This window comes from Nipponia nippon, unplaced genomic scaffold (assembly GCF_047370975.1).
Source record: "Nipponia nippon isolate SJK-2023a ecotype South Korea unplaced genomic scaffold, ASM4737097v1 scaffold_39, whole genome shotgun sequence".
In the NCBI taxonomy this organism is placed as follows: Eukaryota; Metazoa; Chordata; class Aves; order Pelecaniformes; family Threskiornithidae; genus Nipponia; species Nipponia nippon.
Window position 1 is genome coordinate 2,201,572 of NW_028262357.1, and position 25,476 is coordinate 2,227,047.

At 58.9% G+C, this 25,476-nt stretch overlaps 2 protein-coding genes across 3 annotated transcripts; one reads left to right on the forward strand and one right to left on the reverse strand.

The window, feature by feature from the left end:
* The first annotated feature begins 777 nt into the window (after positions 1–777).
* LOC104009104 (carbonic anhydrase 9-like) lies at positions 778–17,066 on the forward strand. The gene is made up of 12 exons (XM_087773285.1): positions 778–1,092; positions 8,189–8,218; positions 9,483–9,653; positions 11,879–12,021; positions 12,786–12,878; positions 13,153–13,219; positions 13,550–13,707; positions 13,845–13,986; positions 16,125–16,148; positions 16,332–16,358; positions 16,501–16,594; positions 16,748–17,066. Exons 1-12 carry the CDS (start codon positions 972–974, stop codon positions 16,809–16,811), a joined length of 1,134 nt encoding a protein of 377 aa, XP_087629411.1. The 5' UTR covers positions 778–971; the 3' UTR covers positions 16,812–17,066.
* Positions 17,067–17,697: 631 nt separating this feature from the next.
* Positions 17,698–24,068, reverse strand: LOC104009096 (gamma-secretase subunit Aph-1b). Of its 2 annotated transcripts, XM_087773286.1 has the most exons (7): positions 23,834–24,065; positions 21,612–21,782; positions 20,067–20,140; positions 19,774–19,896; positions 19,292–19,419; positions 18,910–19,033; positions 17,701–18,669 (listed from the first exon to the last, which is right to left on the reverse strand). In XM_087773286.1, the coding sequence occupies exons 1-7, from the start codon at positions 23,944–23,946 to the stop codon at positions 18,632–18,634; spliced, it is 771 nt and encodes a 256-aa protein (XP_087629412.1). In that variant the 5' UTR covers positions 23,947–24,065; the 3' UTR covers positions 17,701–18,631. The 2 variants fall into 2 exon arrangements, with proteins under 2 accessions (XP_087629413.1, XP_087629412.1); XM_087773287.1 differs by lacking the exon at positions 19,292–19,419 and having other exon boundaries at positions 17,698–18,669; positions 23,834–24,068.
* Between the last annotated feature and the right edge of the window lie 1,408 nt (positions 24,069–25,476).

Genomic DNA, 25,476 nt, shown 5'->3' on the forward strand with positions numbered 1-25,476 from the left:
TATGTACATACACTGACCTGCACCCACACGCTTCCCGCCACCTCTGAGGAGCAGCAGAAAGGCAAGGCTACTGCCCGGAGAAGAGCTGCATCATCCTCTAGCCTCAACAGAAAGAAATGCTTTTCTTAACTGTACATCACTAATAAGAGGGGACACCCACCGCTGAGGGATCCTTCAGCCATTGCTAAGGAGAGGGAACACCCAGGGCTGAGGGGTCCCTCACACACCACTGAGGAGAGGGGACACCCATGGCTGAGAAGTCCCAACCCCAACACTGAGGAGAGGGGACACCCATGGCCAAGGGATCCCTCACCCACTGCTGAGGAGAGGGGACACCCACTGCTGAGGGGTCCCTCACCCCTCACTGAGGAGAGGGGACACCCATGGCCGAGGGGTCCCTCACCCACTGCTGAGGAGAGGGGACACCCACTGCTGAGGGGTCCCTCACCCCTCACTGAGGAGAGGGGACACCCATGGCCGAGGGGTCCCTCACCCATTGCTAGGAGAGGGGACACCCACTGCTGAGGGGTCCCTCACCCCTCACTGAGGAGAGGGGACACCCATGGACAAGGGGTCCCTCACCCACCGCTGAGGAGAGGGGACACCCATGGCTGAGGGTCCCTCACCCCTCACTGAGGAGAGGGGACACCCATGGCTGAGGGCTCCGAGGAGCGGCGGGGCTCCCCCGCGCAGGGGCCCCAGGCACGTGCCGGGGGGGGCGAGGGTGGGGTAGGGTCAGCCCCCGGGGCCGTCCCGGGTTCGAGTCCCGCGCCGGCGGCTCACCTGGCCAGGCCGGGCCGGGCCGGGCGGCGGTAGACTTTGCCTCCAGCCTCTATAAAAGGTAACGGCGGCGTGAGTCAGAGCCGCCGCCTCCTCCCCGCCCGCTCTCACGTACGCGCGGCCGGCCGGGCGGGCGGGCAGGCAGGCACGGAGCCGCCGCCGGCCGTCCCGCACCCGCGCACTTGCCGGAGATGAGCCGCGCCGCGCTGCGGGTCTCCCTCCTGCTCCTGGCCGTCCTGGGCCGCCCCGGCGCCGGCAGCGAGCACGACCAGGAGGACGGCGGCGAGGACGCCCCGCACTCCCGGGAGAAAGGTGAGGAGGGGGTTCCCCCGTGTGTGGGGCGCCCCGATGTATGGGGCGCGCCGCTGCTGGGTTTGGGGGTCCCCTGTGCGCGGGGCACCTTGGTGCACGGTGCACCCCGGTGCGGGGTTTGGGGTCTCTGGTGCCTGGGTACCCTAATACATGGAGCACCCCAATACTGAGTTTGAGGTCCCTGATGCATGGGGTGCCCTTGTGCATGGTGTTTCCCTGCTGGCCGGGTTTGGGGTCATTGATGCATGGGGCACCCCAATGCATGGGGTGATGGATTTGGGATGCCTAATGCTTTGGGGGGGGGCGATGCTGGGGAGCTCTCCCCTTGCTTGGTTTGGGGGGGCTGCTGTACCTCCTGCTGCACCCTTGTTAGGGGCCCAGGTGTGCCCTAGTATGGGGTGCCTCTGTGGGGCTGTGCCCCCCCAGCATCGCCCAACTGCGGGAGCTGCCCCCCCCCCCAGCACGTCCCTGCCTTTGTCCCCGCTCCCGCCAACTCCTCTGCGGCCCGACCCCTGCCCAGGGGCTGGGGGCCCCTGCTTTGTTTACAGCCCTTTTCCCCCACTAAGTCCTTTTTGCATCAGATTAGGGGGTCACGGCTGTGGGGTAGCCGGGGCTGGGCAGCAAGCAGTGTCTTGCCGGGACTGCCCAGAGGGTCCAGCTGCAGACCCCAGTGTGGCGGGATGGCAGCCGGACCCCTTTGTCCTGCAGCATGGCCTCTCCCCAGCGGGGTCTGCTGTGCCTGGCCTTGCATCCATGTTGTCCCCCCGCAGCCCAGCGAGGACGGGGTCCGGCCCCGCTGTGGAGTTGGTGGGGGTCTGCCCCATGGCTCACAGTGGGGAACGGGGGACGTGCGTGAACTCAGGGCTGGGTGGTGGTGTGTGCCCCCCCACCCTGAGAGCTGTCTCGCTGGCTGCTTGGGGGCTTTCAGGTTTTGGGGTCACTGTTCTGGGGGAAAAGTCCCGGGTCTTTGTCTTAGTCTCTTTTCTGACTGGGAACTGTGGCGCTGCCAGCGCTCAACAGGGATTTTGGGGCAGTGCCTTGTGTTTGCTCGCGTGGGGCTGAGCATTGCACTGGGACGTTCCCGTCGCTGGCTACGCTCCTCGTCCCAGCTTTGACCGTGGGTTTGTTTCCCGGGCTCAGCCTCATAGTGTGTCCTTGGTTTTGCCTCTAGCAGTTGCCCTGACCTGTGCCAGGACAGCTGCCTTGTGGTATGGACCGGCAATTGTTTGGTGCAAGGAGCTGCTTTTGTTATTGCAATGAATCACATTTCTTACCAGAGCTGCTCTTGCCGGGCTGAGCACTGGACAGAGATGAGGATGCAGATGGTCCTTGCCACAGAGATGAAGTAACCCAGGCCACAGGGTGGGGGGGCGTCAGGCGTTCAGCATACCGGCGTGGTGCGCTGGCAGCAAGCAGCTGGGCACCGCGTGGGGTTTGGGATGGGTGGGTGGGGAGATCGGGATGGAGATGGGAAAAGGAGGTGAGGGGTGGGAGGTGGCAGGGAGGTAGGTAGGGAACAGGCAGCCTGGCCCATGCTGTACTGCTGTTAGAGGCTGAAGGTCTGGCTGGTGTCCCGTGAGGGAGCAGGTCTCGGCTGGGACACACCAAGGCTCCCGCCAGGTGCTAGAAGCTGCATGTCTCGGCACCACTGCCATGTGATGTGTTGGCTCCCTCTTCCTCGAGGCTTGTGGACGAGGTGGGGCTGGTGGGCACTCAGCAGAAGCCAGGGGGTTGTCACTGAGGCTTTGCCATGGGGCTGCTCTCTGAGGAGCCTCTGGCTTGCCCAGCGATGAGTCCTGTGTTACGGGCGTCTTGGGAAACAGTAGCTCCCTTTCCCACTCCAGCCTGTTTCCTCTCTCCCTCCTATTCAGACCTGTCCTGCTTTCCGTGTCCTCTTCTTGCTCCTTCCCTGATGCTCTTTTCCTCTAGCTGAGCCCAATTCTCTTGCTTAATATCCCTTATTCATCTCATTCCCTAGCTGCAAGCACTGATGTGTCCCTGGGATTTCCCCATTTTTATCCCTTCTGCTGGGATGGCCCTTTCTCTGCATCACTCTGTGATTGTTTCCTCTTTCCCCTGGTACTTGCTGGGGCAATTGGGTTCACAAGGGAGCAGGAACGTGCCCTGGAGTGAAGCCTGCCCTATGCCTTCCTCCACTCAAACCCTTGCCCCTCTGGGGGGGAGCTGGCCTCTTGGTCCCTGCAGTCTTCCCCCAGGAGCACAGAGAACAGTCCCTGTGCTACCAGTGGCAGATTAAAGGCTGATCCCAAAGGCTTGCAGTGGGTCAGAGTTTATAAACACAAAGGGGCTTTAATGCAGCCGGGCTTGGGAGGGATCAGTGCCCGCATGGGCAGCGCACAAGGTAGTGTCCTGGGCTGAAAGGACACGGAGTGTGTGTCTGGATGGAGAAACCAGGGCTGTGCTGGTGGAGGTAAGGCTGGGATGGCACAGCCCTCCTCCAGAGAGGCTCCTCGTGGGGCTTGGCAGAAGGATGGTCAGGTTGTGCGCCCTGCTGCCCAGACCTCGTGCCTGTGCCGTGCTTGCCACAGACTGGCCTGGGGAGCTGGCTGTGAGCACAGTGGCACAGCTCAGATACTGTGATCAGGTTATTGCTTTCAAGGGCCGTGGTGCTTGGATGTGTTTTGTAGGCTGGGACCTGGCTGCTGTGGCTGGTCCCTGCTTTGGGACCTGCATGCTGTGCATCTCTGCATGTCCGGGTACCTTCTGGCTCACTGAGCATCAGGAATAATGCCACATTTTCACTCTTGTCTGGGCTGTGAGCTCCGCTGGTCCCCCCACAGCCTGGGACTGATCTGCAGACAGGGGTTTCTTCCTCGGGGACAGAGCCAGGTGGTCCTGCCCTGGCATCCCCTGTGAATCAGCCTGATCCTACAGGGCTCTGACCTGGGTCTGGCCCAGGGCTGGGTCCCAGCGGGGAGAGGAGGCTCTGGCAGGATCCCAGTGCTCCTTGTGGATGAGCACAGGGCATCATCTGCCCAGCCGATAAGAGAGCAGGATGTCTGAGCTAGAAGTGAGCCTGCTGCCCTGCCTGCCACATGCAAGCTGTCGAAATTCTGCTGGAGTTTAAGGCAAGCAGGCAGCACTGATGGCCACGTTGCTGCCGGGCAGCAACCACACTGTGAACAGCACATGCGTTTCACTGTTGTGAAGTGCCCTGCAGCAGCTTCAGGCTCTGTAACCCTGAAAAGCTGATGGGGGCAGACATATAGGGGAGACCTTCTGGTCTCCCTCCTTATTGCCTGGCTCTGCTGAGGGGTGCCTCTTGCTCTGTGCAAATGATCCTGAGTCCCTCGGGTGCGTGGTCCATCCCTATGTCCCCATGGTGAGGTCTCCCGGGAGCAGCCTGCTGCATCGGTGCTTTTCCTATGTGGGATTAGCAGCGACCCACAGTTGTACTGGCTCCTCACCCTGCCAAAAGCTGCTCCTACCCTTCCTCCCGGGCTGCAGGACATGCCGAGCAGCACGCTGGTAATGGCAGCGTCTGCTTGAACTCGGCAGGAAAGTGTTGTTGGATGGTGTTGGATGTCAAGGAGGGAAGGAAGCTGGCGCTGGCGGCAGCGCCGGTATCCCAAAATGGGAGGGCCAAGAGGGAGTGAGAAACGGGGAGAAAGCACAAAGGAGGGAGGGAGGGAGTGAAAGGGGGAAATTCAGCTGGATCGCAGGCTGCTGGGGGTAGGGGGGTGGTGTTTCGTGCTCAGCTGGACCGGAGGGGCTCTGCGTGGCTGAGCACAGAGGCTTTCTCGCCTGCAAGGGCAGGCAGCCTCTGTGGTACCCTACTACATTTTCCTGCTGGGACCCCTGCAAGGAGTTGTCTTCTTGCATGTTATCTCCCGGTGTGCTCATTGCAGCAGCAAGGTTGTTTCCCCCCACGTTTTTGGGAGTGCTCTGCAGTCCCTGCCAGGGCTGTGGGTGCTCAGAGGTAGGGCAGGGCAGGCAGGGAGCTGCAGCACCCACTGCCGAGGTGCAGCCACGTCTGTTGTGGTGAGCGGCAGCAGTTCAGCAGAAAGGAGACCTGGCACCACGCAGCTTTCCGAGGGAGAAGACACGCTCTGGTGGGGAATGTGGGAGGCAGGCTGAAATTATGCAAATTGACATTTGGGCAGGGCAGTGGGTTAATGTTCATGTCAAAGGGCTGTGAAATCGCGAATGCCTCCACGTGGAAGGGACTGGAGTATTGCAGGGCTTCTCCGAGCCATGCTGAGGCCAGGGCAGATGCCAAGAGCCCGACCAAGCGCCAGGGCTGGGCTCGCCTCGATGCTGTCTTGCAGGGCTCAGTGCATGTGCCAAGGGGGCCCAACCCTGCACAGCTGGGCTTGCAAGGTGCCTCCCCGAGTGGGTGGCCTGGCTGTGGCGTAGCTGCACCCAGATCCACAGGATGGGGAAACACACTCAGGTGGCTTCAGTGCGTGGATAAGTACTCGTGGGTCCTCTTGGCTCTGATGCCAAGAGACCCCCAGGGAAGTCTGTTGTGTTGAGATGGATTGGATAGACTCCTGGGTGCAGCTGAAGCGTTCAGGGTGCTCAGAGCTGCTGAGCTGAGCTAGCAGGAGGCTGCGAGGAGGGTCTGGACCCCCTTGGTTGTGGGAACAGATGGGCGCACGGGGATGTGTGAGCCTGGGGTGGGTGGCACGGTGCTGACACAGCAGGGCAGGTGCCAGCACGATGCTATTACTCAATCTATGATATGATGTTTGAGTTGCTTTCTGTCAAGGCAGAGTCCCTGGAGGTGAGCAGAAAGCGGGGTGCTGGGGCAGGCCATGCCGGTTGAGGCATGTGCAGTGAGCCGAGGCACTGCATGCCAACCTCGGGCTGCTGTGCCTTACCTGTGCCAGGACTGCCCCAATGTGAGTGCCTCTCGGGGGGCCTCTGCATGCTGATGGGCACCCTCGTGCTGCAAGAGGGGAATTCTGCCTAGGAAGCAGCAAACGTGGCTCTTGTGTGCGAGCCATGACCACCTTGTGCAGATGGTACCAGGTGGGGCAGGAGAGTGGGGACAGGGTGGGGGAAAGATATGCAGTGTTTCCAGAAGAGCATTGGTGTAATCTGGATTTTGGTGCATAATCAGTGTCCGGGAAGCAGGTAATTCTTGTGTGAGCAAGGTGGGCAGGATGCATCTCAGCTTGCTGCAGCACAGCTGGGTGCATCCCAGGGCAGTGCCATGCAAGCAGGCATGGAGAGGGCACTGCAGCCTGTCTCAGGGCACACGTGTTCCTGCCTGATGCAGGCAGTCATGGCTTGCCCAGCCCTCTGCTTGCTGCCCTTTCTTCATATGCCTTTGGGAGTACCCCGTGCCTGGGCAAGTGACTCCCAAGCATTGCTCCTGAGCATCAGAAGTGCTGCAGAGATGAGTCACTGGAGATGCCAGAGGGATCCCCAAGGGCTGTTCCCATCTCTGCAGCTCCGGGTGCCCCTAAGTACCCTCCAGCCCTTCCCAGCCTGGTTTTGCTGTGGCCATCCACTCTCCAGGGTGGCAGCTGCACCGAAGGCCATCAGCAGTGCCTATGCCTGGATCCTTGCTGAGAGGAGGGCAGGATCCCGCTGGGCTTGGGGCCTCGTATAGGACATCTGGGCCTGGGAAAGTGTGCCTCTTCCTTTCTCACCCCTGAGCTGGAATCTGCTCCTATTAATAGCAAGCGGCTGTTGATAGCCGTTGTCAGCGGCAGGGATGGGGACTGGAGCAGCCCCTGCTGAGCCCCTCCTGCGTCCCAGCCAGGCTGGCAGGCATTTGGCCCCTCCAAGAGACAGAGATGGTATCGGGGCTGGACTGCACCTGCTAAATGCTTCTCCACATCCTCACACCCTGGGCAGCTGATGCAAGCGGGTGTAGATGCTGTCCCTTGCTGCTGGGTGCATGCACCCCTTCACCCCAAGCCTGTCCCAGCCTGGCACCCTCCACTCCTGCCCTTGTGGGCTGGGATGTGCCAACAGCCTGTCTGCAATGACGAGCATGCTGGTAAGGACAAGCCAGAGGAGGAGCCCATGAATTACCTGTCATGCCAGTCAGGGCAGGGGCATAATCCATATGGGCCATGTTCCTCTGCTTGGGGCAAATCCAAGCCCCACATCCCTTTGCCTGGGGCTGGTTGCATGCAGAAGGGCTAGTGATAGCCAAGGTGTTTGGTTGGGGGTATCTGAGAAGAGGCTCTGGGGCACCTCTAAGACCAGCTCCAGTGATGTGCTGCGAGCCTGGGCTTTGCTGGCAGCTCTGGAGGAGAGTGATGGTGCGAGGGCCGATGTGTGGAGCACTGTCGTACCCTCAGGACCTGCCCCAGGAGGGCTTTGTTCCCTCTAGATCTGCACACCGGGGACACCCCCAGCCGTGGGAGGCTCAGGGCACACCACTGCCCTGCCGTGGCCACTGTGTGCCCTATGGGTGACATGGGATGTGCAGAGGTCCTGGCGTGGGCTCCCCCATCCTCTCCTGCTTTTCCTTGGGAAAGGGTTTGTGTGTAGTAGGACCCTTATGCAGCTCTGCGTGGGAATTTGGGTGAGTTGGTGCAGGGGGCTGCCAGGAGCTGGGTGTTTGGTCTGGCACATTTTCCTGTGGCAGTCTGCCCCCATGGCAGGCGCACTTGCTGATGGGGAGCACCAAAACCTTGTCTTTGCTTCCTCTGCTGTGAGTCCCGGGGGATCCCCGGCTGCTCTTGCTTGCAGAGCCTGAGCAGGGAAGCTGCAGACCTGCCTCGTTAAGTGCTTTGTCTTGGGACAGTGGGAGGTTTTGGCTGCTCCTGAGTAGCTGCAAGAGCGCTGGTACAGCTGCTCAGTGACGGAAGCCAATATCTCTGATTTTTCCATTATAAGGATGACAACAGAACGTCAAGCCCTGGGGTTTTCCCTCTGGCCAACAACTGCAGGAGACCTGACTCTGCTCAGAGGAGGCAGTGCCCTCTAGGAGCATCCCCCTCACAGAGGGAGGAGTGGGAAAGTAAAGGCAGGGAGGGGGATTGGAGGCAGTGGGAGCCCAGAGACTCCTGCCAGGTCTGGGAGCACTGCCTGGCAGAGGTGTGTTTGCTGCCAACCTTTCCCTTCCATTCATGTGGTTTTTTTCTCTCTTTTTTTTTTTTTTTTTCCCAAGGTCCTGGTCACAGTCACTGGAGCTATGAAGGTAAATACCCTGCAGTTACTCCTGCTTTTTTCCTACCACCTGGCAGATTCTGGGCCTGAGCCATCCATGGTTAATGATTACAGGGCTCCTGTGTGCACTCCACGGATCACCCTTCCCTCCTGCCTGACCCTGATGCTTCAGCAGTGCCCACACCTGGGCATGGATGGGCTGAAGAGCCAGGGGTTGATCTGATTTGAGCAGGAAGCAGTGGCTCTGCTGAGGGTTTCCCCAGCCCCCTGGGTGCGGGGGAATGCCCCTCCGGGCAGGGTTCCTCCCTGAATGGGAGCTTCCCTGATCCTCTGCCAAGCAGGGAAGCAGGCTGGGCTCTCCAGGCTGGACTTGCAGCCCATGCTGGGACTTTGACCTGCCCAGGGATTAGCTTGTGTCCTCACCTCTGTCCTCCCTCCCCATCCTGCCTGGCCCTGCCCTCCTATCGTAGCTTGGGGGACTTTTCCACAGCACCCGTGATGGGCATCACTGCAGTGCTTGCACAAATGCATCCCTTACTGCTGCGGTGGTGGGCCAGGCCCCAGCTTCATCACTCTGCCCGGTACCAGGAGCTGGCTTGGACCTGCTTAATGCCCAGCTCCATCTTTATGGGGGTCCTGCAAGGGGCTGGGCTGGGGATGAGCCTGGGTTTGCACTGGCCCAAGGCATGCTAGAAGCAGCCCCCTGCAGTGCAAGGGGAGGCTTCTGGGGCATCAGCCATGCTTACCCCAGCTATGGCACTGGGAAGAGGTGACAGTTTAAGCAGCTGCCCCAACCGTGTGAGCTGGCCCTTTGCAGGGCTGTACCAGTGCAGTTAACAGCTGGGAACCCGTCAGACCTGTGGCTGTGGGCTCATGTGATCCCAGTGGCACTGTGGTACCTTGCTTGAGTAGCAGCACGGGCTAAGTGGTGGGTCCATACCTGCCAGAGGCTAGGCTCTGCAAGGCAGCAAGCGTGTGATGAGCTGCAGAGCAGCAGCTCCGTGGCTTGCCAAGTCCACTTGTAAATGATCTTCTTGTGCTCTTCCCAAACACCCCAAAAATAGACTTTCCTGGCAGCTCACTGTGCTCTGAGACCTTTCCTGATACAGCTGCATGGAATCACACAGTGGCACAGAGCCGTTCCCAAGCTAACTTGATGGAAACTAACCTTACATGCATAGCTTATTCCCTGGCCAGTGCCTGTCCCCTTCCCCACCACCCACCAAACCTCCTTTCTGGCGGGCTCCTTGCCCAGGCGGTCTCACTGGCTCTCCCTCCCTTCCTCCTTGTATCAGACCGGGAGCACTGGGGTGTGGACTACCCAGACTGCGCAGGTGCCATGCAGTCTCCCATCAACATCGACACGGCCAAGACCACCTTCAGCCCCCAGCTGCGGCCGATCCAGCTCTCTGGCTACAGCCTGCCTGCCAAGGAGAAGCTCAAGCTGAGGAACAACGGGCACACAGGTGGGTGCAAAGGCACAGGCAGAGGCTGGAGCACAAGCAGAGCCTGCTCAGCCTCTCCTAGCAGGACCAGGCTTCGCTGACACCCTTTCCCTGGGCTCTGGGAAGGAGATTCTCTTGCAGGCTGCAGTCATGTTGCCTTCAAGGCCAAAAAGGAAGCATCAGGCTGTTGAGCCTTTGCAAGTCCATGTGCTTTCCTGTCTGGAGGGGAGAAACCAAGAGACGGAGGACTCGCCACTCACTGGCTTTGGGAGCTGGCTCCAGGAATTTGTTAAAACCCACGTTTCCTTTAAAAATATGCCCCTGGTATTTCTGACGGAGGTTTGCAGCCACTGGTTCCTCCCCTGCATTTCACTTTCAAAGGACTAGTCGGTCTCTGATGTGACTTAGCCTTTAAGGTACCTATCCCTCAGTCTTTTAGGACACAACATTGGCCAACTTCTTTAAGTCTGTGCTTCAGGATGCTATCTCAAGATCTTAAAAAATTTTTATAGGTCTTTTTTTTCCCTTCTCCAGTTTTAGAACGTTTTTTGGAAAGTCTGGATACAACTTATTTGCATTATTTTAGTATCGGTCTCACCATGCCAGATATGGAGGAAAAACGCATCTCCCTCCCGCTCACCACCCCACAGCTGAGGATGGTGGGTCCTGGTTGCTACCAGCTTTTTCTGGGAGTAAGCTGTTTTGTGCACACTGGTGTCTGCCAGTCCCCAAGCTAAGAAAAGGTGGTGGAGAAAGGGACTTAAGAACTCGCTGATGGTGTGATAAAGCACCTCCTTCCCCTGGCAGCTAGCGAGATGGAGCTGACCTGTGTATACAGCAAACTGAAGAGGTCAAACTCGCTGTGCATGGTCAGATCAGCCACGCAGTGCATGCACAGAGCTTTATATTATGGACTCCTGCCCTAGCGTGCCTGCGGAGTTAAACTAGTTGAGCTCAGTAGTTGCTATTTTAGACACCCTGGCATCTGGTGTTGCTTGCTGTTTAGAAAAGCAGTCAGAGCATTTTCATTGCAGGGAAGGGGGGATGAAGTAGTTTATCACATGCTTTTAAGATGCCTTTTTTCATTCTGGCAACTACTGGTCTGCTTTATTAAAGCCATAAATAAATAAAAAGTCGAAAGTCCAGTAAGATATTTGTACAGTTACTCCTTTTTGTCATATAAAGTGTAAATGCTCTATAAGCTTTTTCAAAGGCCTGAAAATGACTCAGGTAGCTAGTAGAAGGAATGCAATGATTTAGATATACAAAAGAAATGTAAAAACAGACAAATGCCCAGGGAGGGAGCAGTCTCCCACTTCCCGTATTGGAGTTTTGTGTCTCTGAGCCCAGTGGCAGGGAACATGGGAGAGGACAAATGACTCATCACAGCCCTGTTATGTGGTTAATCCTGAATCTGTGCCCGAGCTCGGTGATGTGACTAAGGGACACTTCACCTACAAAGAAGGAGGAGGGAAAAGAGTTGATATTAAAAATGAGGAAAAGGTGCTTAGAAGGATAGGACAGCCTTTCTCAGGGTCCAGGTGTGCTCCTAATATTTTTGTTGCGTGTCCAGGTAACTCAGCTTTTAGATTTACCACACTGCTGCATGAGTCCAAGATAGCTGGCTAAACCACATTAAAGTAAAAGGCAAAACCAAGTATGTATTTACTATGCCCAAAGAGGCAAAATTTTAGCTCTAAATGCTTTCAGAAGATTCAGTGCTTCAGTGCTACCAGCTCCAGTGCTGTCAGAACATTCACAGGCTGCGTTATTTGAAAGGTCCCAGCTTGCCAAGCGCTGCAGCTCTCTCTGTCCAACTGCCCTGCTCTCATAGGTATTCACCACTCTGACAATATCTTTCTCCATGAATTTTGTCCATGGTGTCTTTATATTATTCGCACTTAATGAATAAATTGTTGGATAACATTTGGCTTTGAACTGGGCCCTGGGAGTCTCTGCAGAGGGGCTCTTCACTTTCCAGTGTTTTCATAGCAGCTGTTTTTGAAGCTGATATATTTACTGGGCTGTCCTACAACCTGAAGTCGAAAGTTGAACCCTGCTGCATTGGCACAGCTCTGAGTATTGACTTGCCCATAGCCTCATGAAAGATGGAAAGCAAGTTTGTTTGTTGTGACCAATTTCCACAAGCCCATGGTCACTCTTTCCCTTGAGACATCTTCTCTGCGTACCTGTGGGATGGACTGGGCTTTGTTTTGCTGACCGACCCCTTCCTTCTGCCTCTGCAGTCCTCCTTGAGCTGCCCGAGTCACTGGCCATCACTGGCGGCTATGCCCAGCAGTACCGAGCTGTGCAGCTGCACCTGCACTGGGGCTCCCCATCTGGACCCGGCTCAGAGCACACCGTCAACGGGCGCCGCTTTGCTGCGGAGGTAAGGAGCCCTCGTGGCGGTGGATGCATTCTCTCCTCTCCCAGTGCGGGGCAGGCAAGGAGCTGGAGTGCTGTCTTGCTCCTAGCCCATGGCCCTGGTTGTCACTGGATGAATGCTGTAACCCCTGGCCAGGATCCCTGCTCCCTGGGGCAGCTCTGCACAGCAGAGTTCAGTGTAGGAGGCCACGCTTTGGTGCTGAGCCAGACTCATGTTGCAGCCTGCAGTGCAGAGGCAGGAGGAGACCACCCTCCAGGATGCTCTGCCCACAGGTGGGCTGGGGCTGGCCGCATCTCAGCGCTGCAGCCTGTCCCCATGCTGCAGCCTGGTCCTGGGCTGATGGAGCAGGAGCTGCGGCAGTCCGTGGGCTGGGGGAGCCAGCTCCCTGGGCAGCTGTGAGCAGCCTGCTTTGGGAGCTGCAGGGGCTGTTTACTCTGTATACACTGTCCTCCGGCTCTGCCAGCTCCCGTCTGGTTTTATCCCTCCTTCTCTAGCTGCTGTCCTCAAACTAAGCCTGGCTCTGCAGCACGACCCCCCAGTATCTAGGGCAGAGTGCTGGTTTGCTGTTCCTGCAGGCAGACCTTCATGCTTGCTGCTTTGCAGCAGCACATTTTCTCAGTCCCACCAGCATATTCCCCTCCTAGGAGGGGTGCTCAACACGGGTGCGTGTCTTTCCCGGCCCTTGCTCTGGCAGGCTGGAGCTGTGTGGGGGTGAGCACCTCCCGGAGGTGCCCATCCTGCATTGGGATTGCATGTTTGCCTTCCAGATCCACGTGGTCCACTACAACACCAAGTACGAGAGCTTTAAGGAGGCAATGGTCCACCCAGATGGCCTGGCTGTACTGGGAGCCTTCCTGGAGGTGAGTCCCATAGATTGGCCCTGGGCAAGAAGGGGTAGGAGCAGGGGGAGGGTGGGACTGGGGTGGGCAGAGTCAGGCAAAGTTTTGGGGACTGACAAAGGTGCAAATGGTCCTGGGGAGAAGGGGAGAGAGAGGGCAGCCCTGGTAGGAGGAAGGGGTCACTGGGATAAGGTGCCTCTCACAGGGAGAGATACCTCCCCACTGCACTGCCATCACCAGCTGGTCTCTATTCAGCCCCTGTCCTTGTCATTACTGCGGGGTTTCTGTGTTGCAGGTTGGGCCAAGGGAGAACCCATACTATCAGGAAATACTTGAGCATCTGCACGAAATCCAAAGAGAAGGTAAGGCCCTGTCCCACCTAGTACTTGTCTCAGGGGCTGCAGCCCAGCAGAGAAACCTGCTGCACAGCAGAGAGGCTGCAGCAGGCATTTGCCATATGTATGTGAGAAGGGGAGCATTGCACAGAAACAGCTCTCCAAGGTGCCCTCTGCTTGCATGTGTTTTCCCCTGCCTCCAGGGCAAACCCACTGCTCTTTCTCCAGTGCACCAGTGGCAGCTGCGTGGACCCTGGCGCACGCAGTGCCAGGCTGCCCGTAATCTCCATGGTGGCCCTGCCTGTTGCCATCCAAGGGGTTGCCCTGGTCTCACTCCCATTGTGTTTCTTCTCCCAGGCGAGGAAGTCTTCGTGCCTGGATTCAACATTGCAGGTCTGCTGCCTGCTAACCTGAAACTCTACTTCCACTACAACGGGTCTCTGACCACCCCTCCCTGCTACCAGACGGTGAAGTGGACAGTTTTCAACCAGACCATGCTGCTTTCTCCTGACCAGGTCCGTCAGGGCAATGAGCCCTGTGCTGGGTCTTGCCCAGCTTCTCCCCACAAGCGTGCACTGTCCATGCTGGCCCGCTGGAGCTCGCCTGGTTCCCGAAGGCGGGATGCACTCTGCTCATGCCATTCTCCTTCCAGATGTCAATGCTGGTGATGAGCCTGAAGAACGACAACAGCAAACCCCTGCAGAACAACTACCGGCTGGCGCAGAACCTGCACAGGCGACAGGTGCTGGCGAGTTTCCAGACCACCCTCCTTTCGACAAGGCAGCTGCAGTTTGGTAAGGAGTGGGTGAGCGTGCTCCCAGCTTCAGGGATGCAGAGACGGGGCGAGGAGCAGGAGGCAAGGCTTTGCATCTCTTGCAGAAATGTAGCATTTGCATGGGTTAGCCGTGCCCAGCACGTGACTTAAGGCAGCGCTGGTCTTGGAGTCCTGCTCTCCCCCATTTCTGCACTTCTCTCACCCTGCCTGGGGAAGATGGGTTCCTAGGAACTATTTTATCCTTGATCTTGCAGAAATAACAGTAGCAGGACTAGGGGATGTGTGGTCAAGGGCAAACAGCCAGGTCCTAGCATCCCAGCTAGCCACTTCATCCCCAAACGCAACAGCTAAATTCAGTAGGAGCTGCAGAGATGCAGGCTGGCAGCGAGCACCCCACCACCGAACCCCACGGGAAGGGCAGTGCAGGGGACCCCTCCTGAAGGCTGTGTTCTGCCAGTGGGGCCAGGCAGCCATCCTGGCCGGGCACACAGTCCCCTGCCTGAGGCGTCCCTGTCTGCCCGTCTGCAGTTTGTCCTTGAAGGCCCTTCTTGTGTTGGTGGTTTCCAGTGATGAGTAGAAATTCCTGTTAATCCTCAGGTGTGACTATCAGTCTGCATCACAGAATTCTTGCCTGTTGCTGCTCTCTGGGGTCAATGGGGTTTTTCTGTCCAACATCCTGTTGCTTTTCTGTTTTAACGGCACTTCCTACACCTTGTGTCAAGGTGACTAATAGAAACAGCACACAGGCTTGGTCCCAGGGCCTTGGGCAATGCCTCAGTAACCACACACCACGGTGCAAGGCACTTCCCTTCACCGTCCCACCTGCAGCCACCTCACTGCAGGCTTTTAATCACCCTGGTCTTCAGCCTGGCTAGCAGTTTCCCATGTGGCACTGCATCAAATGCTTCACTGAAGTTGGGAGAGATAAAATCTACCACATTTTCTTTGTCTAGAATGTCACTTATCAAAGAAGGATATCGGGTTAGGCTGGCATGCTCTATCTTTGGTAAACCTGTTAGATACTTTATCATATTTTCCATTTACTTCCAAGCCTTTCTTTTACTACTTTCTTGCAGAAACTGTTCCAAAGCCTCCAGCCGCTGAGGCTGGGGCGAGGGGGGAGTTCCCCAGCTAACCTTTTTTTTTTTTTTTTTTCTTTTCTTTCTTTCTTTGCTATTTCTGTCCAACAACCCCCATGTTAACAAAGCCATGAAGCCCTTGTTCCTGGAGTGCCAGGACACTGTCCCAGTACTCCTGGATGAGGTTACTGGACCCCCACCTTGCGTGCATGGGGTTGTTGGGGTTTTCTCCCCGCCTCGGTGCTGATAACTGGCTGCTTTAGCCCTGGGGCCGCTGAGCACCGAGCTGGAGTGCTGTGGGATCACGTCTTGCTTTGCTTGCAGCTGCACCTCCTGCGCCCACGCTTGTTGATGTTTCCCCAGTCACCTCCAGTTCAGGAGAGCCGCTCCTGCCCCCGGCTGCCGGGCGAAGGCGACTGCTTCCCCACAGCAGCTGCGCAGCTGGATACAGCCTGCAGATAGTGCCACTCTGCGCGTGATACAGATGATAATGCAGCTGTTTAAAAGCCATGCTGTCACGCCGGGTAAATATTTGCCCAGCACAGCTCCCACCCAGAATATACAGGCACCGAGTGATCCCTGTCCAGGGTACCCTGCTGGCAACGGCCAGCTGCTTTGTCCTGGGGAACTGCTCAGCATCTCGCTGCAGGCACCTGTCCCCACGGTCACTGCCTGCTGGACTCACCCCGTGCCCCTCTCTGGGGTCTCCTGCGGGGTTTGATGCAGTCATGGGCTGCTGCCGTGCACGGTACCCTGCCCGCCTGCTTCCCAGGCGGTGGCAGCAGCAATGGGAGAGTTTATGGCTGGGCTGAGTGAGGCTTTTGTGTGGTTCAGGGATGCCTTTTTTCTTTTTTTTCCCCCCCTTGATGCTTCTGGCATCGAGGCATTCTAGTAAGGGTTAGGCAAAATGCTGTGAGCTGCTGGGGATCCAGCAGGCAGCTCTTCCCTGCCTGCTCATGGGTGATGGGAAGTCTTGCAGGCAGCCCCACTTTGGCAGCGTGGCCTGAAGCCCTGCAGGTTGACACTTCCCTCCCCAAACACCTTGGGCAACCTCTTGACTGTGCTGTCTCTCTTTCAGGTAATGATGGCGCAGCAGCAGCAGGTAGGTGAAGGGCTGGCCTGAAGGAGGAGAAGGTGGCTGGGGGGGTGTACCTTCCTGGGGAAAGGGGGTGCTGGCAGCTGTGTGCTGAGCTGGGGGGCAGGCAGGCAGCCACGATGGGTTTGCAGGGCTGCCCTAGCATCCCTGCAGCTGGCTCTCATCTTCTTGTCTTTGTCTCCTTTGCAGGACACTCCAGCTCTTCGTTTCACGCAGGTAAGTGTGCTCAGCTGAGGCTGCTGCCTTCATGTCCCCTCTGCCTTCAGGCTACTGGCCTGGTCCAGCCTTGCCCCATCTCCCTCTACCAGTAGCCGCAGAGGACCAGCCCCAGTGTAACGTGCCTGTGCTTGACTTGCAGGGGACGTGCTGGCCGTGCTCTTCGGGGTGCTCTTTGCCATCACAGCGCTGGCCTTCCTGCTGTATATCTACAAGCACCGCAGCCAGAATGCACGGTGAGCGATGGGGAGCTGCAGGAGGAGGTGGCACAGGGAGTAGCATAGGTCCAGGGCATGAGAAGGGGGGTTAAGGGTGGTCTCTCAGGCAGCAAGATGGGTTAGCAGGGCCCCCCTGCCTGCTCTAATGCTCCCCCCTTCCTCCCCTGCCAGGCTGGACTCGCCAACCAAATCCAAGGTCATCTACACCGCAGCCAGCACCGAGAACACTGCGTGAGCCGAATGCCTGTGCAATGGTCCCAGCACCACCCGTTCAGCCTGCCACCCCACCTCCCCGCACTCCCACCTTGGGCCGAGGGAGGGCCAGCGCTCCAGCAGCCCTCGGCTCCACGGGCTGCCTACACAGACTGTTTGCCTGGGGCAGCAGCATCTGGCCCCAGCAGATATTTTTGTTATAAAAAAAGGTAAAAACATATTTTAAAAAAAAATTAAATAAAAGCCTCCCATGGTGCCAGCCCTCTCTCCTGTCCTTGTGTGAAGCTGCAGGCCAGGAAAGGGCACTGGTGAGAGGGGTATGCAGGGACCCTGTCCTGACTGGCAGAGACAGCATTGGCCTCCATGCCCTGGGCAGAGCTCCAGAGCAAGCAGCGCAGGGCTCCTTGCACAGCCCAGCCCTGCCCTCCATCGCTCTGGGACTTCTTCCTCCTCTTATTTGTGCAAAGTGTTGGAAAAACATAGCTGCAGCTTGGTACGGCTGGAGAAAGGCAAAGCTGAAGGTGACAGAGCCACTGTTTCCTTGCTGGTCAGTCCTCAGCCAGCTCCCTTCTGGCTCTACCACAGCTGGAGCAGTCCCAGATCCACAGCTGCCTCCCACCTTTCCTGGTGGCTCCAGCCCCAGGGAGCTCTACGGCCACACCGAAACCAAGAGAAACAGGCCAGGTCTGGGAGAGGGGAGGAACCTGCAGGTCTCAAGCTCTCAGCAGCCTCCACCCAAAAGCAGTACAACTGGAGCCCAGCCCCTGTGAGAGCAGATAGAGCAGGAGCAAGACCTCCAGGCAACTGGGGTCTGCAACTGCCAGACCCTCCCGTGCAGTCACACCAGCACAAGCCGCTGCCACCACTGCTGCAGGGTGCTAGTACCGTCCCCATGAGGGCAGTGCTGCTGGCCGCACACAGCCTCCTTGTCTGTGGTACTTCTTTTTATTAGTATAAAAGCCCACTGTGGATAAAACTGCCTTCTCAGCCCTGAGCCCGATGGCAGTTTCTCCCTCCCAGTCCTGTGGCACAGCATCAGGGCTGGTGCCTGCCTCAAAATCCCCATCAAAGTGCAGAAGAGGGCAATGATCCACTGGGATGGCCTCTTGAACCCCCTCCTGAAGCTGTGCTGGCACCAGCTGCAGGGTTGCATCTCTTCCTGAGCCCTCCACCACCCTCCATGTCTGCTGGGCCCTTTGGGTACTGGCTTTTCCCCATCCTCCTCCCGTCCTGGGTGCTGTCAGTTCCCTCGGGTCCACCAGCACCGTCCTCCCTGCACCAGGATGCCAGCTCACTGCAGCTACCGCAGTCCAGCACCGGGGCGGCGGCTCCCAGGGCAGCGAGGCTGGGCAAAGAGGCGGAGAAAGTAGCACCACAGGCGTCAGCCCTGACCCAGAGCACAGCAGTGCTTTGCAAAGCTGCTTCCTCCACCCTGCGGTGACGAGGTGATGTGGGACCCCCTCCCCGGCACAGGGGACGGCACATCTTCTGCGGCGGGAGGAGAAACGATGGGTTTCTTTGGGATCAGGCCTCCGGCAGTCCAAGGTAGCATCCTTCCCAGGCAGGCTAACTGGGGATCTGCTTGTGGTGGAGCCAGCAAAGCCAGGTCCTCCAAAACTGAGCTGTTGTCCAGGAGCTCCCAAAGGGGTGCCGGAATGAACCAGCCCCAGCCACACCAGTCAGCTGACTGCCACAGCCAGGCCCCAGCACCTACCCTGCCGGGACTGGCTGGGGTCCCCTAGTCCAGGAGAAAAGATATTGCAGAGAAGGTGATGGCCGCTCTTGCCACCGGGATGGAGGGGAGGGCAGGGGCAGCTGGGGACAGGAACATCCCACGGGGCCTCAGGATCCTGGCTGGGGGCTGGCTCCGCTCCGTAGACCTGCAGGAACCAAGAGGAGAGGGGGTCATTTTTCACCAGACTCCATACCCCATCCACTTCCTCCAGGAGAGGCAACAACCCAACCACAGCCCTGAATCCTAGCTTCTCCTCCAGTCTGGCAGCCAAGGGAATGATGCCCTTGTTCCAGCCCCGGGGACACCCTCTCCCCATCCCAGCGCCAGTCCTGGAACCCAGAGGGACCCATAGGGTTCCCCATCCCCTTTATGGAGCAGGACTTACAGAGCAGGAAGCGCCGCAGGTTCTGGGCAGATCCCCCCGAAAGTAGGTAAGCCCAGGCGGCAGCAATGGCCATCAGCACGTAGGAGGGCACCAGGCTGCCCACGTACAGTGGGTTGCAAAACGTCTGAGGAGAGAGGCAGGAGAGGGATGAGCAGGCAGGAGAGGACAGGGACAGGATGGGTGGCAGTGTCACTGCCTCAGTGAGTGGGACGGGGACACCAGCTCCAGGATTCGGTTTGTGAAGGGCCAGCTGCAAGTCCCCCAAACCCAACTGCTTTGCTAGCACCAAAGGCTGTTCCCCCACCGGCATGGGGACCAGCACACACCCACAGCCATCCCCAAATATAGGTCCTGGCACAGAGCTCTGCTCCCAGCTACTCACCAACCCCGAAACAGCAAGGTGCATGACAACGACCACCATGATCTCCCACCAGCGCCGATGCTCACAGCCGTGGAAGAAGAGGATCCCCCAGAAGGTGTGAAGGAAAATCAGCACCATGGTCATAAAAGCTGCAGGGAGCAGCAGAGGGGTGTCACCAGGGAAGCACCCACCCTGACCTAGCTGCAGGCTCAGGGAGGGATGGAGAGGAGTTAGGAAAAGGCAGTAGGGGCACTGCTGGGCCAGACTGGGAGGTGCTGGGGCAGACCCGGAGAGTGAGAGGGATGGGGGAGAGGAGCAGGGAGGGTCACAGGGGACAGAAAGGGTTTGGCACAGAGAGATGTGACAGGGGACTGTAAGGGGCTCAGATGGGTAGAGGGTGCAGCATGGAGGGGATAGCATGGAGGGGAGACTCCAGCCCCCCCCCCGGGTCTGCCGCCTCTGTAGTGGGGCAGAGACACGAGCGAAGAGTGCTGGTCACTCACCTGAGGTCAGGAAGTAGAGCTGTGAGTCCCCGTGGATGCCCACAGTGCCAGGCCCTAACGCGTCTGCCAGCAGATTGATCATGGAGAAGGCGCCGCTCATGAGCCCAAAGCCCACGCCAGCCACTGCCGGGACAGGGACACCGTCAGGCCCTGAGCCTCCCAGGGCCACCCCAGGCACCTCCCAGCCAGCTTCGGTGTGAGAAACCTCCCCTTCCCCCCAGTACCATGCCCAGCCCTGCCCGGGCTCACTCCTCGCCCCACAGTTGGGGTGCCCCGCTCTGCGCAACACTCACCATATGCCATTTGCTGGATGGAAATGGGGGAGCAGCCGTCCTCGCTGAGGGCCACCAGCCCCTCGATGGCCTTCCTGTGGGGTGAGAGCATGCTGGAGCCCAGCACAGCCCAGCCACCTCTCGAGGCATGGTGCAGCACCAGGATGGAGCAGACGGGACTGGAGTCTCACTCTGCACCATCCCACCCTCCTGATAACCTCCCCATCACCGAGCCGCAACACCCACCATAGAGAACATCCGCGTGACGGCCCTGAACCACCGGACAAACCAAGCACATGAAAGCCATGCAAAGCCACAGAGAAAGATTTTCCAGAGGAATATGAGTGCCAGCCAGACCAGCAGAGCAGGGCTGAGGGCGAGAGGGACATTGGGTGCAAAGCAAGCAGCACTCCCACATGGAAAGCAGCCCCAGCACAGGTGTGGGAGGTGCATGCCGGGAGGGTGTACCTGATCTCCGCATTTATACTCCTAGAAGACGTTGAAAAAAAAGGAGGGGGTGCAGGGAAGAGCTCAAAGAGCTAGAAAAATTCTTTGGGGAGAGAAACTGGGAGAGCTGGTCTTCATAATTTTTATCAGCTAGAGGTGTGGCGGGTGAGGAGGACGCCAGACGGCTCCTCAGCCCGCGGAGGACAGCAGCGCTTGCAACCGGAGATCCGCAGGGCAAATGAAATGCAGTCGTTTGTATTAGAGGCTGCTCCGCGGAGCTCTGCTACCCTCTGCCTGCCCGCCTCCGGCAGCGCCCTGCCACAGGGAGCTGTGTGAGCCTGCCTACCCGGCCCCCCGGGCCTTCCCCCAGCCCCTCGCCCGCGTCCAGCCAGCCAGGAAGGCTGAGGGCTATGAGGGGTGCTGACCCCAGTATCGCCTCCCCTTGTCTGCTTCCCCAGCCCCAGAACAGTATCTGTCCATCTGAACATAGGCAGCACAAGCCCCCGCACTCCAGGCCCGCGGCTGCAGGGAGGCCGGGAGCTGCTGGAGCTGTGCTGAGACTTTGCCTCAGGCTGCCCAGGGCACCAAGCACAGGGCTGGTGGCAATGTGCCACCCCACAGAGCCCCAGAACCACCTTCAGGCTGTCCCTGCTTACACAAAACCATCCCTAAGAAAGGAACAAGACTGGCCAGGAGGCGAGGGCATATCCCTAGCCCTTCTCTGTCCCCCACACAGCAAAATGGGCACTTCCCAGTGCCTGGCTGCCCCCCGAGGTGCAGAAGCACTGCTGGTGCTACTCACGAGGGCAGAGAGGATGTGACATGTCCTGCAGCAGCCCAAATCCACAGCCTACCTGTCCCAAATTCAGGGAGATGCTACCAGTCACCTCAGCCCTGGGTCCTCCAGACTTTAGGGATGCTCTGCTCCACCACCTGCCACCCACTCGAGGTCAACATACCGACGCAGGTACCACCCGCGCGCTCCCAGCGAGGACCGAGGTGGCTTGGTGCCACGCTTGGTATCCCCCCCAGCCCAGGAGCTCCCAGCCAAAATCCAGCACCCGCCATGGCCGGGAGGACGATCCAGCAGCGCTGGAGCAGGGTGGGAGATGCCCTTACCTGAGGAGCTTGTAGTAGAGGAAGCGGAAGGCCTCCTGCAGCAGCACAGAGAACATCACCCCAAATATCAAGAGCCCCTTCTGCAATGGCTCATCCCGGGGGTCGCTAGCTTTAACGGCGATAAACCAGATGAGGGAGGAGAGCAGCAGCGACACCAGCCAGAAGAAAGCCCTGCAAGAGAGAGAGCGACTGCTGGCACCGGTGCTGTGCCGGGACCAGCGCCAGTGCCGTGCCCGTGCCCTTCGGCACTGCGCCTGCACCCCTCTGTGTGGGTACTGGCACCCGCAGCTGTGCCCTGGCCTTGCCCACTCCTCTACCAGTACCAGGGCTGTTCTGGTACCAGTGCTGGGCAGGTGGTGCCCATACCGGTACCACTGCTGTGCCTGCACTCCTCCTCCACTGGTAACCAGAACTGGCACCAGTGCTCCCATTGTGCCCATGCCAGTACCAGCGCCAGGCTCATATCCACACCAGTACCAGTTCCATACCCTACTGATCCCATAGCGGTACTGGTACCAGTGCCCCTGCTGCACACATGCACCAGTATCATTACCGACCCTGCACTGGGCCTGGTACCAGTGCTCCACCCATGCCATTACTGACACCAGTGTCCTCCCCATCGTGCCCACGCCACGTGGTGACCACAATGTCACCAGTACAATACTACCACTGGTGCCCCTGTTGTGCAAAGAATGGCACCAGTACGAGTACCAGTACTGGTGCCCCTGTCATGCCCACAATGGTACCAGTACAAGTACAGATACTGGTGCCCCTGTCACACCCACAATGGTACCAGTGTAAGTACCAGTGCTCCTGCTGTGCCCGCAATGGTACCAGTACAAGTATGGATACTGGTGCCCTGTCACACTCACAAGGGTATGAGCACCAGTACTGGTGCTCCTGTCATGACCACAACCACCAGTATGAGTACTGGTGTCCCTAATGTGCCCACGATGGTACCAGTAAAAGAAAGAATATTGGTGCCCCTGCCATGCAAGCAACAGCACCAGTATGAGTACCGGTACTTGTCCTCCTGTCGTACCCACAACAGCAGCAGTACTGGTCCCCTGTTGTGCCTCTGCCAGTACCACTCACGTCCCTGTCACAACCATACTGGTACCAGTGCCCCATCACGCCCATACTGGTACCAGCACCCCTGTCACACCCATACTGGAACCAGTACTGAAACCCGTACCAGTGTCCTGTCACGCCCACACTATTACCAGCACCAGCACTGGTACCAGCAGAGGCGCTGGTACCAGCACCCTGTTATGGCCATACTGGTACCAGCACCAGCACTGGTACCAGCACCAGCACTGGTACCAGCATCCCTGTCACGCCCATACTGGTACCAGCACTGAAACTCGTAACAGCGTCCTGTCATGCCCATACTGGTACCAGTACTAAAACCAGTACCAGTGCCCCATCATGCCCATACTGGTACCAGTACTGGCACTGGTAGCAGCATCCCATCACACTCATGCTGGTACCAGCACTGGCACTAGTACCCAGTGTCCCTGTCACACCCATACTGATACCAGTACTGAAACTGGTACCAGCACCCCTGCCACACCCATAGTGGTACCAGTACTGAAAGCAGTATCAGCGCCACTGTCACGCCCATACTGGTACCAGTACTGAAACTGGTACCAGTGCCCCTGTCACAACCATACTGGTACCAGTACCAGCATTGGTACTAGCGCCCCATCACACCCATACTGGTACTGGTACTGGTACCAGTGCCCCTGTCATGCCCACACTGGTACCGGCTCCGGCACTGGTACCAGTGTCCCTGTCACACCCATAGCAGTACTGGTACTGGCACTGGTACCAGCGCCCCTGTCACGCCCATACTGGGACCAGCACCGGCACTAGTAGCAGCGCCCCTGTCACGCCCATACTGGGACCAGAACTGGCACTGGTACCAGCGCCCCTGTCACGCCCATACTGGGACCAGCACTGGTACCAGCGCCCCTGTCACACCCATGCTGGTGCCAGTATCGGACCTGGTACCAGCACCAGCACTGGTACCAGCGCCCCTGTCACGCCGATATTGGTACCAGTACTGAAACTGGTACCAGTGTCCCTGTCACACCCACACTGGTACCAGCACCGGCACTGGTGCCAGACCAGTACCGACAGCCGTACCAGTACCCGCTCTAGGCCCACACCAGTACGCACGGCGGCACCCGCGCCCCTCCCGGTGCCGGTGCGGGACTGACCCGGCGATGAGGATGATGATGCGCAGCGGGTCGCGGGCGATGGTGAAGAGGAAGAGGCCGAGCGCCGGCCCGAAGGCGATGAAGGTGCACCCGAAGAAGACGGCGAGCGTCATGGCGGCGGGAGCGGAGCGGGGACGGGACCCGGCGGCTCGGACCGGACCTACCGGCCCCGCCGCCCCCTTCCCCTCCCCCGCCCTTCCGGGGCCGCCTGACGTCACGCGTCGCCTGCGCGCGCCGCCGCCGCCGCCGGAAGGGGAGCGATGGGGCGGGGCTGCGGGCGGGGGCTGGGGCGGGGCGGGGCTAGGGCCTGTCACGTGTTACTGGTGTGGGCGGGGAGGACTACACTGGTGCTGCGGTCCGTACTGGTCTGACATCAGTGCTGGTGCTGGTCCCAGTATGGGCGTGACAGGGACACTGACACCGCTGCGGGTGCTGGTCCCAGTACGGGCGTGACAGGGACGCTGGTACCAGTTTCAGTACTGGTACCAATATGTGCATGACAGGGGAGCTGGTACCAGTGCTGGTGCTGGTACCAGTATGCGTGTGACAGGGGTGCTGGTACCAGTTTCAGTACCGGTACCTGTATGGGTGTGACGGGGGCGCTGGCAGCATTGCCCTTACCGGTACCCGTATGGGGGCCGGGAGGGTACAGCCCGTCACCGGGGGTGGCTGCTCCCGTCACGGGTGGGTACGGCCTGCAGCAGGGGCCCACAGCCCGCACGGGATGGAGCCGGTCCTGCCATGGAGGGGCACGGGCTGTACCAGGGACACGGCCCGTTCCCAGTGGGGCTCGGCCCTGTCACCGGTGCCCTCAGAGGGGCACCCAGTGAGGGACCCCGCGCTGGCCCCAGGACTGGGCCAGACAAGGGTGCCGGGGTTGGGTGAGGTGTGCTGGCTGTCCCCAAGGGTCACCTGCTGCCTGTCACCCCACCGTAGGCCTGCCTGGCGGCAGGGGGGCTCCCGGACCCCCTGCAGCCCCAGGGGTGCGGGGCAGGGGCCACAGGCTCCTCCTGCACTGCCGGCTCCATGCTCACAGCTCTGGCAGCTCAGCCCCCGTGTGGGGTGCGGTACCGAGCGCTGCATACGGGCGTACGTAGCTCCTGCAGAAATGAGGCAGCATCGCGTGGTTATGGCCGTCCACGTTTTCCTCCATCTGCCTTGTCCTCTGCTGGGATCAACAAATCGGTCATATCCATTTGGAGACTGGGAGCTTTGTGCAGCGCTTGGGTTTAGGCATCCTGACCTATTCCGAAATCACCCACAGCCCTGCAAAACCCACACAGCTCGGCAACGCGGCTCTTCCCGCCCTCACCCCGGTGTCTCGGGCTGTAAATGCAGGGAGGGATGCGCGCGGTGGAGTGGTCTGTGCCTGGCTCTGCACTGCTCAACGTGTCTCGTCAAAATGTCTCTGCGATGCTCTTTGTGTGGTCCTTCTCCTTCAGCGCCTAGGTCAAGGGTATAGAACAGGAGGGATTTGGAGACGAGGTGAGGCACCAGAGTGATGAGAAAACTGAAGAAGAGAGCAGAGGTGAGAGGCTGCCAGAGGTTAGTATGGTGGTTTATCAGTGGGATGGCAGCCCACGCCAGGGCTGAAAGCTCTTTGGGGAGATCTTTGGTCTCTCAGGCCAAGATAAACAAATCCA

Bases quoted from the DNA above. Each gene is read 5' to 3' on its own strand.
- LOC104009104 (XM_087773285.1), top strand. From the start codon at position 972: ATGAGCCGCGCCGCGCTGCGGGTCTCCCTCCTGCTCCTGGCCGTCCTG. The intron at 8,219-9,482 runs GTAAATACCCTG...TCCTTGTATCAG, and splicing joins CAGTCACTGGAGCTATGAAG to ACCGGGAGCACTGGGGTGTG. The intron at 13,987-16,124 runs GTAAGGAGTGGG...TCTCTCTTTCAG, and splicing joins GACAAGGCAGCTGCAGTTTG to GTAATGATGGCGCAGCAGCA.
- LOC104009096 (XM_087773286.1), bottom strand. From the start codon at position 23,946: ATGACGCTCGCCGTCTTCTTCGGGTGCACCTTCATCGCCTTCGGGCCG. The intron at 20,141-21,611 runs GTAAGGGCATCT...CTCACCCCACAG, and splicing joins CTCTACTACAAGCTCCTCAG to GAAGGCCATCGAGGGGCTGG. The intron at 19,420-19,773 runs GTGAGTGACCAG...TGCTCCCTGCAG, and splicing joins GCTCTACTTCCTGACCTCAG to CTTTTATGACCATGGTGCTG.